This window comes from Hippocampus zosterae, chromosome 1 (assembly GCF_025434085.1).
Source record: "Hippocampus zosterae strain Florida chromosome 1, ASM2543408v3, whole genome shotgun sequence".
In the NCBI taxonomy this organism is placed as follows: domain Eukaryota; kingdom Metazoa; phylum Chordata; class Actinopteri; order Syngnathiformes; family Syngnathidae; genus Hippocampus; species Hippocampus zosterae.
Window position 1 is genome coordinate 7,500,006 of NC_067451.1, and position 15,267 is coordinate 7,515,272.

The following is a 15,267-nucleotide window of genomic DNA, read 5'->3' on the forward strand; positions in this document are numbered from 1 at the left end:
GTACTGTATCTTACAGTACATGAGCAAAATGTTACCAAAAGTACTGAGTACTGATACTCTCCTAATTTGATGACAAATCTCGTATGGGTCTCCCTAGTTTGAAACAGAGGGACAATGCAGAGATTAATTTTACCATGTAGTGGAAGCGCATTTAATTTTCTGCCTGTCACTATATGGCGCTGAAATGAAAAGATGAGCAAAGATACATAATTTGTAGTAAATTAATTTCAAACTGTTTTAAGTCATTTCTTGCACCACACTAATGGAGATGGGAAACACTACGCTTGACTTATGCTTGGATGGACCTAGGAAGTTGAATGTAGCATTTCAGAATAAAAGCACTGAAATCCGTATATGTCATGGTGATAAACTAAATTCAGAGAGACATGAAAAATAATTCCCCTTTTCCTGAAATGTAGACGCAGTGTTAACATTTATACAGTCTAAAATGTTACAGTGGCTTGCATTTCTAACATAGATAACTAATATTCATTTAAAAATGCCATATAAAATATATATTTTTAGGAAACCTCCGTCGCATCTTTTGGTGAACATTTAAATCCATTATGGTACAGAGTTTGAATGTTGGTCATGATAGTGGTCGAATTTCGATGTACGACTTGGTGCTAATGTACATGGGTGCTCCTCTACACGGGATTGTGTAAACATTTTCCAAAGTTCCTTCCAGTTTACAGATGGACAATTTAAAAGCCGCTAAATTGTTTTTTTTGGGGGGGGGTTGCTAGTGTATTCTGAAAAGTTCCTCAATTTGGCAAGAAAACTGCCAAATTGGTATTAATGGTTGGTCCCGCAGGATGCTACCCTAAAAATTCCATCCAAATGTGATGTAGACTTTCAGAGTAAGAGCCAACCATTCCGGTTCTGGCAGTAACTCGACTCCTCTTGGAGATTGGGCGGGCCCTCGCGGGTCTCGAGGCTGTGCGTCGTGAACGCGCCCGCCAGCTCAGGCACGCACCCGCCGCGCGGCCACGCCACCGGCCAGGCTTCCCCCCCCCCAGCCCCGTCTCCTTCCTGTTGTTCCAACTCCATTTTCCCCTCTCCAAAGTCCACCTTGGCCGCCCCGTCTACCGCGGCGACGACGCGTGGAGCAGTAGCGGAGCGCCGAGGGTCGCCGGCGCCCACAGTCGCCGCCGCCGGGTGTCGAGACTTCTCGGTCCTCCGAGTCTACCGCTCGGCCGGCCCGCAACTTTTTCAGCGGTCACGGTGACGTCAACTCCGTCACTTCGTAAGTCGTCCAACTTTTTATTGCGCCCCGCGCTTGCGAGCGTGGTGGGAGCGCTCGTCGTCAACTTTGTGACGGTGTGTCCCGGTACCGATAGGCCGGGAGCGGAAGCAGCGCGCGGCGGCTTCCGGACATAGTGGTCGCGTGAGGCGGTCGAGAAACGCACACACTCACACCCGTCAGGTAGAATTTGAGTTGGATGACGTCACAGACGATGACTCTGTTACGTAACCCTGTTAGTGACGACATTGTTTGCACGCGTCAGAATCAGAATTCAAAATCAGAAGTGTCCCACGCACTTCTGAAGTTCGGTGTTCCAATCTTGACTTCAGCCTTCCCGTGTGGAATTTGCATGTGACCCCAGCTTCCGCTTTCGTTCCCAAACCATGTCATTAAAGTCCTGAAATTGTCACTTGGCGAGTGTTTGTTTACATGTGCCCTGTGACCCACCAGTCCGCCTCTCATCCAAAGTCACACCCCAGATGGTTTCCACTTGACCTGGGACCGCAATGAGGATGCGCTCTGAATATTTCAAATATGAGAAAACATTGTGCTCATTTGTTTGTAGTTTCAATCACGATGGTGGTTCTGGGGTTCCAGGTTGGAAACTGGGCTCAGGCCTGCCTGTGTGGAGCTTGTGTGTGTGGAGCTTGTGTGTACATTCTGCAGATACTTGCCCGTACATTCCAGAAACATGAAGGACTGGCTATACAGTTCATGCTTTACATGAACATGCGACCAGTTCTTTGGTTGAGAGGTCACCAACCTGTTTGAAGCTGAGAGTTACTTCTTGGTTACTGATTGTTATTATTATATTATAATTAGGCCGGGGGGGGGGGGGGGGGGGGGCAGAAAAATAATTCAGAACGAGTGATGGTTCAATTAACTAGTCAATAAATTTGTACAATTCTATTCATCAGAGATGCTAATCAATAATTCTGGGTGGTTTTTTTTGTTTTTTTTTTTGCACTGATTCCAAAAGTGTCTCAATTTTTTTCTCTAGCATATCTGGTTTTCATAACATTAATAATCTTATAACTAGGGATGAAGTCTTGTATTGTATATGTAATACTTGAAATAAATAAAGATGACTACTTCATGGATTTCACTTATCACGGGTTCTTTTGGGAACATAACCACAGCGATAAACGAGGGATTATTTCATATATAAAATAGGATTATATTTACCGGTAGTGATACTTGTGAAGTAAGGGTTAGGTTCAGCAACTGGTGAATTTTTTTTCTGAAACATTACCGCTATAAATTACAACACATGATAAAGTCTATACTGTATCGCACAAGCTTTTATTTGTCACATTTACAAAAAAAAAAAGAAAATATCTCCAAAACCTGATGTGTTCAGGAAAAATAAAAGAGATTTTCAAAAATTACGTTTATTGACCCATAAAGCCATCTCAGATTCAAATTTGTTGTCGACAAGTTGTAACTGACTGGATAATCAATTCTAAAAAGTTAGTGGGTTAGTGACAGCCCAGGTTCATGAATAATTAATCAACACTGATCATATTAATGATTTCTTACAATGATTAGGCAACAGATCCAGACCAAATACTGTTTGCAACTCTTTCTAGAAATGTCTGCCATTGTTTACTTTTTCAAATGATTGATCATGATCATTCATACAGCATTATTCCTCGAAAGTCACAATGCCCCATCACTGGTGAGCTGTTTATGGAGCATGACCCATGAGGTCTTTGGTGGGGCAGGCGGGGGGGCTATCACGTTGGTGACCCCTGCTTTAGATGAACTCGAGATGGTCTATGATTCCATGAGTGGTGAAGATTAGTGATATTGACCCACATCATGTTTACTTGGGTTCCGTTGCCGTGGCGACCGAAGCCGCCATAGGACAAAAGCAGAGCAAATATTCTCCCGGCGAACACGGAAGCCGTTTCCTCCTGGCGGGTGGCCGCTACACTGGAGTTGTTGCTAAAGTTAGCATGCCTGGCTAAAGTGGCGCTCCCTTGGCATCCCAGCAATGTGTGTGTGCACACGTGTGTGCGTGCGTATGTATTTTTAGCTCCATGTTGTTGTGACTGGTCTGATCTTCACGGCTTGTACCATCACTGATCAATATGCACACAAACGCACACGCAAAACTGCTACCAGGTGACTGCGGGGGCCCGAGGCCAGGGCGTGGGAAGCGGCACTTCGACCTGGCGCTGAGATAACAATCAGCGAGAGGGCGAGGGGGGGAAGGGAGCGGAGAGAAAGAAGTAGCGCCTCAAAGAAATCCATTTCAAGGATGACCTTTAACCTTTGACTTTGGGTTTTTGATTGGCCACTTAAAGGTGGGCTGAGATGGCGGGTGCTTCGGTCAAGGTGGCAGTGCGCGTCCGGCCGTTCAACGCCAGGGAGACGGGGCGCAACGCCAAGTGTGTCATCCAGATGCAGGGCAACACCACATGTAAGCCACACACACACACACACACACACACACACACACACACACACACGCATGCGTGTGCTCAGCTTTGTGTTGTCCTTTCAGGCATCGTCAACCCCAAACAGCCCAAAGATGCTGCCAAGAACTTCACTTTTGACCACTCCTACTGGTCGCACACCATGGTAATGTCGCCCACACACACACACACACACACACACACACACACACGCACGCACTATATTGATTGTGTGTACTGTATGCTCAGGCCGACGACCCGGCCTTTGCAAGCCAGCGTCAGGTGTACCAGGATATCGGCGAGGAGATGCTGCTGCACGCCTTCGAAGGTGACTTGTCGGCCATGACGACGATGACGACGTGGCAGCAGAAAGCGGGCGCTCACCATTTTTTCCTGTGCAGGTTATAATGTGTGCATTTTTGCGTACGGCCAGACCGGGGCGGGGAAGAGCTACACCATGATGGGCAAGCAGGAGGCGGGGCAGGAGGGCATCATTCCACAGGTAGATTTGATTGATTGATTTATTTAATGCTTACTTTTGTACGTCAGTAGAATTGAGTGTAGTCTTTTTTTTTTTACTTTAGTGGAGTTGTATCAGCACTTCTATTTTGACGATAGAGTTTTATTTATTTGGTATCTGTACTTTGACTTTGGTACAGGATTGTAATGGCCAAGTATCAATAGCAGGTATCGGCCCGGTATCTGCCTTATTTCATGTATTTGAGTACTCAACAACATGACTACAACAAGGTTTTACCCAGTGAACTGTATCCGTGTCAATCCTCCCAAACACCCATGATCCATTTGTATGTTTTTAAGGTTTATATTAATCCTTAGAGCGCACCATGAGTGTGTTGATGCCAAAATAAATGTTGATTTGTCAATTCAATTTCTGCACGGCCGACGAAGCATTTCCCTCTTTTGAATTGCATCCATGTCCATCCTCTCATATACCCTTTTGTTACAATCCATCCATCCATCCATTTTCCGAACCGCTTGATCCTCACTAGGGTTGCGGGGGGTGCTGGAGCCTATCCCAGACGTCTTTGGGCAGTAGGCGGGGGACACCCTGAATCAGTTGCCAGCCAATTGCAGGGCACACAGAGACAAACAACCATCCACACCCACATTCAAACCTAGGGACAATTTAGAACGTCCAATCAGCCTGCCATGCATATTTCTTTTGGAATGTGGGAGGAAACCGGAGCACCCGGAGAAAACCCACGCAGGCCCGGGGAGAACATGCAAACTCCACACAGGGATGCCGGAGCTGGAATCGAACCCGGTACCTCTGCACTGTGAAGCCGACGTGCTAACCACTGGACTACCGGGCCGCCCCCTTTTGTTACAATTTATTTTCTATTTGTTTGTCAATGTTCATAAAGTTTATATTACTGCTTAGGCTGTATAGTGTGTAATTAGTGTGCTTTTACATTATAGGTCAATCCTTTTGCCATCTTTGTTAATGAGTTCGTGTGTGTGTTCAGTTGTGCGACGACCTGTTCCAGAGGACCGGGGCCAACGCCGATCCCGATTTGACCTATTCTGTCGAGGTAACCCCCCCCCCCCCCCACCACCACCACCACCTTGCCGCACACTTGTGTCGCAACCACGCTCTTGGCTGACAGTGATCCCACCGTAGGTGTCCTACATGGAGATCTACTGCGAGCGCGTCCGGGATCTGTTGAACCCCAAGTCCCAGGGGACCTTGCGGGTGAGGGAGCACCCCATCCTGGGACCATACGTGGAGGACTTGTCCAAATTGGCTGTGACCGGATTCCCTGACATTCGGGACCTGATGGATGCCGGGAACAAAGCCCGGTCAGTTGTTGTTCCACCATCAACATCAAATATTCGTGGTGCGGAATCCGACATATAAATGTCGCCACTATATCGAGTGCGTTAAAGTGCAACTTTACATTAAGTTCACGTTATTGGCTTGCATTTGTTTACGGGACAGATGTGACATTTTTAATATGACCAACATGCACTCATATACTATCGGCGGGCAAGCACGCTCAAGGAGGCCTTTGTATACGTACATTACATTGCATTTTTTCGCGGAGCTTGAGATGGAGTGTTCATATCCGACGCGACCGACAGGACGGTGGCGGCCACCAACATGAACGAGACGTCGTCGCGCTCGCACGCCGTCTTCACCATCGTCTTCAGCCAGCGACGCCGAGATCTCTTGACCCAGCTGGACACAGAAAAGGTGCGCGCACGTGTGTGTGACTTGATGCACACGTGCACACTTGACGTGTTTGTGTATCTTCTCAGGTCAGCAAGATCAGTCTAGTGGACCTGGCGGGGAGTGAACGCGCCGATTCCTCAGGGTCCAAGGGCACCCGACTCAAGGTCAGAGAACACACAGATGATTATTATTATTATTATTTTTTAGTTTTGGGCAGTTACTGTGACAATTGTGTACAGGAAGGAGCCAACATCAACAAGTCTCTCACCACACTGGGAAAAGTCATCTCTGCTTTGGCCGATATGGTACAAACGCCCCCATGCCACCAAACTTTTTTTAGTTCCGCATATTCATTTTCATCATCTTCATCTTGCCGTCACTGGTGGTGGTGCAGCAGAGCAGCAAGAAGAGGAAGAGCGACTTCATTCCCTACAGAGATTCGGTGCTGACGTGGCTCCTTAAGGAGAATCTGGGTGAGAACTTGGCTTCCCTATCTATCCGCAAATCATCAAGCGACGGTGATTATTTCTGTAATTTCAATTCTCGGCTCAGATAAAGAAAACACTGCGCTTTTAAAATATCAAGAAAAAAAGTTCATAAAAAATGACCTATAAATGTTAGACTAAGATTAAATGCAAATGTATTGAACTGATCAATTCAAATACAATTGGTCCTAAAATTGGATAATGAAAAGCAACACACTTTTCCCCTTTTATGATTTTTTCTTAAAAAACAACCAATGAGACTTATAAAATAATAAGATCCTTTTTTTTTTTATTTGCTCCAATTCCATGTCCCAGGCGGAAACTCTCGCACGGCCATGATCGCCGCTCTCAGTCCTGCTGATATCAACTATGAAGAAACGCTCAGCACTTTGAGGTAAGAGCTTCTCACGCTTCCTTTGCGTGGACTTCATCCGCTTTGGCCTAACCGCGCTTGCGCCGCCGCTGCAGGTACGCCGACCGAGCCAAGCAGATCCGCTGTAACGCCATCATCAACGAAGACCCCAACGCCAAACTGATCCGAGAGCTGAAAGGGGAAGTGGAACGACTTCGGAGCCTCCTGTTTGCTCAGGGCCTGCACGAGCTCATCCACAACCAGGGTATGCCGCATTCCAGTGTCCGCGCTCACCGCATTCCATCAACCGTGCTCACCGCATGCCACGCGTCTCAGCTGCACTCCTTTCATGTCCTCCACAAACTCTGTTTTATTACACGCCACGCCATGATCGCTATGACTGTATTATCATCTCATCAAATTATGACGTGCTGCTATGGGCCCGGCATTCCATTGTTATTCTACAGTATACGCTTTACAGTGCTACATTGACGTTATGAGCTCGATTCAGGAATGTCCAAACTATTTCCGTAGAGGGCCACAGAAAATGGAAAGAAGACGAGATGTTGCTAAAAAAACAATCCACCAGGGGAGGTTAACAAATGTTGAACATTTGAATGTATTGAACGGTTATATTATGTTATTATTATCATATAATGCAAATGTCTCTATTGTGGGACAAATAAAGGTTTTCTTATCTTATCTTAATATTAACCTTAGATATTTGCGCATTATTTTTGTGCCAATTTTTTAAAAAGTGTGACATTTAAATGTCATAAGAATTAAAAATGATTAAAGAAAGACAATAATAAATGTGTTTTTAATACATGTTGAGATATTGTTCAACATTATAATTGTTTCTTGTAACTTTCTGATATAGGCCACGTTTTAATTCATTTTTAGAATATGTGTGAAATAACAGTGGGCCACAAATGGCATTTTAACGGGATTTAATTCGTTCCGTGATCTAGCTCGTTACTCAATTTACTGCGACTATACAATACTGTATATCTAATCCAGTAGGAAAAAAAAACCTCGTAAAGTGGGGCTCTTGAAAGAGAATACCACCTTTATTTCAAAACAAAACTAAAGTCATGGAAAATGGTGACAAATGAACCACATATTTAATTCTCCAATGCTTTATATTAAAGAATTGAATTGCTCTTTTTTTTTTAAAGTGCAGAATAATTGCAATTTTGTTCCAGTTACTTAGCAAGAAACATCGAGGCACTATTTGCTTTCCTGGGCCATAACAAATAATGAGGCAAACCGGATCTGTCTCCAGGCCGCGTGTTTGAACCATGTGCTACATGCACACGTGTGTGTTTGTGTGCGTGTGTGTCTGTGCCTGCGCGTGCTATGTTTACAGACTGATATTTACAGATGTGCGCGTGCCCGTCAGCCTTCACATTCCAAAAGTAATATGAGCCCCCCCCCCTCCCCCCAACCCCCCTGGTTTCTCTAGCCAACAACAACGGCTCCTCCACAGGAGGTGTTTCCTTACCGCTGACTATCACAGCCAATGGGACGGCCGATCTGAAAGACTCCGCCTCTTCAGGTGTGTTTGACCTCAGTGAGTCAACGGATGTCAATCACCTTCCGGCTGGGGAGGCCGAAGTTGCCACGGAGACCATCAGTAAAGAGGAGGCGGCTGAGAGACTGCTGGTAAGATGATGATGATGATGTCACAACAGAAGCATACACACACAGACATTCTCTCACGCATGTGTGTGTTTGCGTGTGTCAGGAGACAGAGAAAATCATGGCTGAGCTCAACGAGACATGGGAGGAGAAGTTAAGGAAGACAGAATCCATCCGTTTGGAGAGGTGAGCCGAGCTCGTTGGAACATCTTCCATTTTTCCTTCGCCTCGTAAACGTGTGCGTGCGTGCGCGGCAGGGAGTCGCTCTTGGCCGAAATGGGCGTGTCCATTAAAGAGGATGGAGGGACCCTAGGTGTCTTCTCTCCTAAAGGGGTGAGTGACCATACAGCACACACATAAAATACAGTCATGAATCGCAACCACGTGGGTGTCAAGTGAGTGGGAGATCATCTGGTGCACGATGTAGGAAGTGATCTATCTTCATTTTACTTCTAGGGGTATTGAGCAGTTTTCAGCTGCACTTTTCAAATGAGTATGTCATCTATTTCGCCTTTTATGGACACAGTAATTTATTGAAAACAAAACCTGCATAATCCCCATTTAATTGGTATTCCTATTCATCGACTCCAAATGTAATGTATCTTTGTCAACCTCTCTGCACTGACAACATATATTGACAAGCAGAGCAAAGAATTGGTTTTTCACTACTTAGGTACAATTTACTTGTGCTTCCACCTTTTGTCCTTCATACAACAGAATGAGTTCATGAGAGTAGGAGTACATTTGGAATGACATTGATATTTCGGCAGATAAATGTTTTGGGACATTCTTGATCTTTTTCGCCTTTGCCCACCATTAGACGGCACATACAGTAACCGGCGCTTTTATTTTGAAAGGGTCACAGTACGTGTGTGTCTGTGTTTAGACTCCTCACCTTGTCAACTTGAATGAGGACCCTCTCATGTCCGAGTGCCTCCTCTACTACATTAAGGAAGGATTCACCAGGTTGGACCTTCTTCTCCTCGTGGTTGTGTGCACCTAAAAGAAGAGGACGCATTTTTAAGTGTGTGTCTGTGTGTGTGTGCGTGCGCGCGTCTGTGTGTGTGTGTGTTAGAGTGGGACAGCAGGATGTGGACATCAAGCTGTCTGGTCACTTCATCAAGGAGATCCACTGTGTGTTTGTGAGTGAGACCAACGAGCAAGGAGAAGGTGAGCCTGATCACAACAGTGTGTGTGTGCGTGTGCGCGCATGTGTGTTTGTGCGTGTGTGTTAGCACGTGCTTGCGTGTTTGTGTGACTTTCTCTCTCTTTGTGTGTGTGTGTTTGCGTCTAAAAGCTGCCAGGAAGTATGTCAGGTATTGTATGTACTTGCCTTTGTGGCATATAGTTCAATGTAGAGGTTGCATCGCAGTGTCAAATTTCCAATCAGTAACGGAAAGTTTCAGGTCAGTGAAGTTAAGCTGCAGAATTTTGAAAGTACATTGAATGCCTGCATCTTCAAGGTTGGCTGTTTGCAAAGTCACAAAGTCACTCGCCTGACCTGTGTTACTGCATGTTTGCAGTGGTGGTCACTCTGGAGCCACTGGTGGGGGCGGAGACTTATGTCAACGGGAAGCAGATCACGGAGGCGGTCGTTCTCAAGCAAGGTGAGAAGTGGAACAACGTAGCCAGACACGTTGCGACCCCCTCTGACGTCTTTGCTCGTCCAGGGAACCGCATCGTGATGGGCAAGAACCACGTGTTCCGCTTCAACCACCCGGAGCAGGCCCGGTTGGAGCGGGAGCGCAGCGTCACTGCCGACCAGCAGGGGGAGCCCGAGGACTGGACATACGCTCAGAGAGAGCTGCTGGAGAAACAAGGCATTGACATCAAACTGGACATGGAGAAGAGGTACGTCCGCCTCTGGCCTTTTGACCCCTGCCACAGCGATGGCTTTGATTGACATCTGACAGAGGGATGATTGACATATTGCAGGCTTCAGGACATGGAGACGCAATACCGCAAGGAAAAAGAGGAGGCTGATCTGTTGCTGGAGCAACAGCGGCTAGTGCGTGCCACCCCATCATCATCACCATCATCACCACCACACTTGACTTCTGACGCTCCTTGTGTGTGTGTTTGTGAATGTGTGTATAAAGTATGCAGACAGCGACAGCGGAGATGATTCCGACAAACGCTCGTGCGAGGAAAGCTGGAGGCTCATCTCCTCCCTTCGAGAGAAACTACCTGCCAACAAGGTACCAGTGTTGAAGTGAACAGCATATACCTCATTCACGAATTGTAAAATTAATAGTTAATGAATAATAAAATACAGGTTGACACTTGTCCCAACACTTGAGGACTCATTAAAGTCACTAAACAAATAACTGTACGTTATAGAACACATAACTTTGGTACTCTTTATCAAATGTAAATGCATTGTGGGAGTTTTCAAACTCACATTGTGTGTGTGTGTGTGTGTGTGTGTGTCAGGTGCAGTCCATCGTGAAGCGTTGCGGTCTTCCAAGCAGCGGGAAGAGGAGAGAGCCTCAAAGAGTCTATCAGATTCCTCAGAGGAGGCGGATTAGCAAAGACCCGAAGCGCGTCACCATGGAGGATCTTCGCTTGCAGGCCGTCAAAGAGATCTGCTACGAGGTCGTTCTCAATCGCTCGCACAAGCGCATATGAGCTGATAGATCGGGAGGAGCTAAGTTTAGCCTGGGCTGTTAGTGGAAGTCACAGAGAGCCTTTGCTTCTACTCAGGTGGCGCTGGGAGACTTTCGCCACTCCCGCCAGGAGATTGAGGCTCTGGCCATTGTCAAGATGAAGGAGCTGTGCCGCATGTATGGCAAGAAGGACGCCAACGAGAAGGACAGCTGGAAGGCGGTGGCGCAGGACGTGTGCGACACGGTGGGCATCGGGGAGGAGAGGAGCCCCCCCTCGGAGGAGGGGGGAGGAGGAGGAGGTGAGGCCAGTGAAGGGGGACCCGCCTACGACCTGAAGGCTCACATTGACAAGCTAACAGACATCTTGGAGGTGAGATTAGAAGCTTGGCTCTGTCCAACAGTAGATTTACATATTTGCTGATTTTTCTTTTCTGTAGTATATATTTTGGATTTTTCCCAAAATTTTGGAGATAGAGGTAATCAATACATTTTACAATTTTAATGAATCACATTTACGTTCAGTGATATATCAATTTAACTGGAGTAGTTTGGGGTAATTTAGTTTCAGAGGAAAGACTTGTTTGTCCGCAAGCTGCTTTCGCCGCAGATATGTACAGTCTGGCACGTCTAGGACTTTGTACTATTAGCCACAAAATTAACCAATTTTATTGGCAAAAAGATGAGTGCATACCCTATGAAATCAGGCTTTGTGTGAAAAAGGGTTGCCACATCTTCACACATCACAACAATTTGCCACATCCAATATGTCAGCGACGTTGACATGTAATTTGATGCTTGAGGTCGAGTCATATTTTATGTGTTTGGTCATGTGAACTGATGGCGTGACAGGAGGTGAAACTGCAGAACAACATGAAGGATGAGGAAATAAAAGCGCTGCGTGACCGAATGATCAAGATGGAGAGTGTCATCCCCGTCAAGGTAGAGGGCGCAACGTCTGATCAGGTAACACGCCAGCAACGGCGCCTCCTTTTGTCGGCGCCAACGCTCTCCCTCAACGCTGACTTTCTTCATCTCCGACAGAGCGAACAGGAGAACAGCGAAGAAGCGGGCGGGACTCCCCAGAGGGAGGACAGGGTACAACGTCTCATGGACGAAGATCCGGCTTTCAGGAGAGGGCGCCTCCGCTGGCTGAAGCAAGAACAGCAGAGAATCGTCAACCTACAGCAACAGAACATCAGCAAAAAGCTGCGAGGCCTCAATCAAGGAGAACCCGGTGAGGAGAAGTTGTGATGCCTCGTTCATGTGCCGCTTACGTTACATACATTTGTCAGAGGGAAAATATCCACTGGATTAGCTCTTATTATTCCTTCCTTATCCGCAGAGCCCGCACATCCCATCTGCATTTCAGCATGTGGTTATGGTATATAGATTAAATATTGGAAGTTGAATTGGTGAACCGGCACTACTACGGACCGAATCCGCCACATCCAATATGGCGGTCTTGTTGCTGTATCGCAGTAACAGGGCAACCTCCTTAAAGTGACACAACAAGCTGATGTTTTTGTTTACAATGCAAAGCACCAGCTGCTTGCAAACGTTTTTGAAAAGCTTTTTTATTTATGGTCTGACTTCTGCACTGATTGCCCCCCGCAGGTCACAACGTGCACCTCCCCGGGACAGGCCGCTTCATCCCTCCCCAGGACTGCAAGCTCAAGTTCCCCTTCAAGAGCAACCCGGCGCACCGATTCTCGTGGGGACCGGCCAGCGCCGCCCTGCAGGCACTGGGTTTGGGAGAAGGGGAGGTTCCAGGGGAGGGGAGGGGAGGAGCTGAGGGAGGTGGGGTTGAGGGGACCCCCACCCTTCCTTTCCAGGCCCCGCCCCCACGCATGCGCAGCCCGAGCCCGCAACGCGCCTGGCAACAGCAAAACCACGGAAACCACCGGCAGCAGCGCTACCGCCGAAACTCATTTGACGGCACCGCACCCGGCAACGGTAACCATGGCGGCAGTGAGCAGCACCAAAGGGGCGGGGGTCACCAAGGAAGACCAAGACAGAGGAGGGGTCCGTCACCCGGGCCGGGTGGACAACGGGGGGGAGGCGACGCAGGTTTCCATTACAACAAACATCCTGGCCCTCCTCCTCACCATCATCATCATCAGCAGCAACATCCGCATCTTCATCATCCGTACTACAACGCCCACAATGCACCATTCCCTAACTACCACGCTGCCCCTCCACTTCCCGCCCAAATCCTCCTGGGCCCGCCCTTGGCCGGGTGGGGCTTCACGCCGCCACCGCGCATGAGACGACAGTTCAGTGAGCCGGACCTCAACAACCAGCAAACCCCCTCTGACCTCTGAACTCTGAGCCCGGATTCCCTACTCCCAACATGCTGTATGTAGTAAACCCCCCCGCGATTCACCGGCCGTGGGGACCAGCGTCCCTGTCACGAATCATGAAAAAACGCAAGCCATTGACTCTCCCCCTTAAAAGGTTTCCAACTGCCTAGTTTCAAAGTTGAAACCACAAACAAAGATCCAAAAACACTAACAGATACATACATCCAGATTATTTGATTTCAGGAGAGCAAAAGTGTATACGTACTATTTAAAAAAAAAAAATCAGAACATCAGATGAACTTACGTCTCATATTTTAGATTTAACCTGTGTAAATAATTCATTTAGCGCAAAGCTACATGTAAAGTAATTTCTTAAGATTAAACAAACCATTTAATTGCAAGTGGTGGCTAGTTACAATATTTGCTTCACAGTTTAGAGGTTGAGAGTTGAAATCTGAGCTCTGGCCTTCGTGTGTGGAGTTTGCATGTTCACCTTGCGCTGGCTGGGATTTGTTTCTGGTCCTGCAGTTTCTCCCCGCACTCCAAATGTGTGCGCGTTCGGCTCATGAAAGACTCGGAATTATCCTTAGGTGCAAATATGAGTTTGTTCCAATCTTCAAAATTGTTTACATTGGAAGTAAAAACTTTCAGGTTCACCCGAAAATATTATTTGTGTGAGCCCTTTCATGCACCCTGTAATCTGATCACATGATAAGCTGTCCACGATAGTAACTGCTGTTAAGTTATAAATCCAACTCAGTTATTTTAATTTCAGACCACTTGAATGATTGGTTTGCTTCGCTTTAAGAAATGAGTTTGAATGAAGTTAAAAATGTCCATTTGTGCTAAATTAATTACATGAGTTAAAGCTAAAATATGAGGTGTGAGGGATTAGTTACTTTTTTTTTTTGGTTCTCGTCTCTCAAACTTCCGCTAATAACCCGGGCTAAACTTAGCTCCGCCCCCACACACGAAAATCTTAACCGAATTCCTTGACAGCAATGACTACGTTGCTTTCCAAGGCTTTGGTGCCATCTTAGTGACACAAAAGACCGAAAGCTGCAGTTCGGAGAATTTTACCACAAATAATGGAGGAGACGTTCCGAAAGGCCAGCCGCTAATATGCGGGGGATTACTGGTGTGTGTGTTGTATGTGTGTGTGTGTATACACTGTTGCCATGTAAACAGGTCATATGTGTGGAAGCTGTTTTTTTTTTTTGGACTTTTTTTGATGGTGGTCATGTGATCACGTCAGCTCCTGCGGCTTACTGCTGTTAGCTTGTTGTAGTTGTTGTTTTTCTGAATTTTTTTATTTTATTTTATTTTATTTTTTGCCCAGGAGGTTAGATGTCTTGTCATGCTTAGGCTACGTAGCGTAGCATCGGGATAGCGTTTGAACACACAGACAACATTGTGTACAATGATGAAGACAAACGATGCTATGTACAGAATGGCTTCCAAAGTTAGCAGGTTAGCTGCCTGCTAATCACTCGAACCAAAGATGCTGACGCAGTTTGTGTGTACTTTGAAATGGACTGCAGGAAATGGAATAAGACAGGACGATTACTGGAATGTGAAAGTGAAGGATGTGGTGTTTTGGGAGAATATTCAACAAAGCTCATGGAATCATATTTTGGGAGTTTTTCGAAGGGATCTGGAAGTGATGAAGGTGCAGTCATAGATGTTTTTTTCTCCATTTTTCTTTTTTGAGGTGTTTTTTTTCCGCCCCACTCATGTTAGCCAATTGAGGGATCTACAAGCGCCCTGTCCCCGCTGAGCATGATGGGAAATGATGACCATGCCTATAGTGTACCCCCACCAACCCTCCCCACCTGTGTGTGCTTTCTAACCTCATCCTCACTCATATTATTATTCATTTGATTATTATTACAATTATTATCAGGATGCGTTTTCAAGTGGGGGATTCTCTTGGGTGCTGCTTATTAGTGTGTATGAGAGCTTGGCGTGTGCGTGCGTGAGTTTCGGATCACAAAGTGAAGGTTGTTTGGCTTCTATAAAAGCT

At 46.6% G+C, this 15,267-nt stretch overlaps 1 protein-coding gene across 2 annotated transcripts; it reads left to right on the top strand.

The window, feature by feature from the left end:
• Nucleotides 1-737: 737 nt before the first annotated feature.
• On the top strand, nt 738-14,343 carry kif1c (kinesin family member 1C). 2 transcript variants are annotated; one of them, XM_052063175.1, is made up of 27 exons: nt 738-1,246; nt 3,556-3,671; nt 3,756-3,832; nt 3,916-3,994; nt 4,068-4,168; nt 5,154-5,219; nt 5,309-5,487; nt 5,770-5,881; nt 5,947-6,024; nt 6,100-6,165; nt 6,258-6,333; nt 6,661-6,739; nt 6,814-6,962; nt 8,163-8,362; nt 8,445-8,524; nt 8,596-8,671; nt 9,225-9,304; nt 9,414-9,508; nt 9,862-9,945; nt 10,009-10,189; nt 10,274-10,346; nt 10,438-10,536; nt 10,772-10,933; nt 11,042-11,314; nt 11,794-11,907; nt 11,986-12,178; nt 12,559-14,343. In XM_052063175.1, the coding sequence occupies exons 2-27, from the start codon at nt 3,566-3,568 to the stop codon at nt 13,263-13,265; spliced, it is 3,585 nt and encodes a 1,194-aa protein (XP_051919135.1). In that variant the 5' UTR covers nt 738-1,246; nt 3,556-3,565; the 3' UTR covers nt 13,266-14,343. The 2 variants fall into 2 exon arrangements, with proteins under 2 accessions (XP_051919135.1, XP_051919124.1); XM_052063164.1 differs by having other exon boundaries at nt 739-1,246; nt 6,255-6,333.
• The last annotated feature ends 924 nt before the right edge of the window (nt 14,344-15,267 follow it).

Excerpts from the sequence above, each read along its gene's own strand:
- kif1c (XM_052063164.1), top strand. The coding sequence starts at position 3,566 with ATGGCGGGTGCTTCGGTCAAGGTGGCAGTGCGCGTCCGGCCGTTCAAC. Across the intron at positions 6,334-6,660 it reads GCTCCTTAAGGAGAATCTGG|GCGGAAACTCTCGCACGGCC; the intron begins GTGAGAACTTGG and ends TCCATGTCCCAG. Across the intron at positions 8,525-8,595 it reads GAATCCATCCGTTTGGAGAG|GGAGTCGCTCTTGGCCGAAA; the intron begins GTGAGCCGAGCT and ends CGTGCGCGGCAG.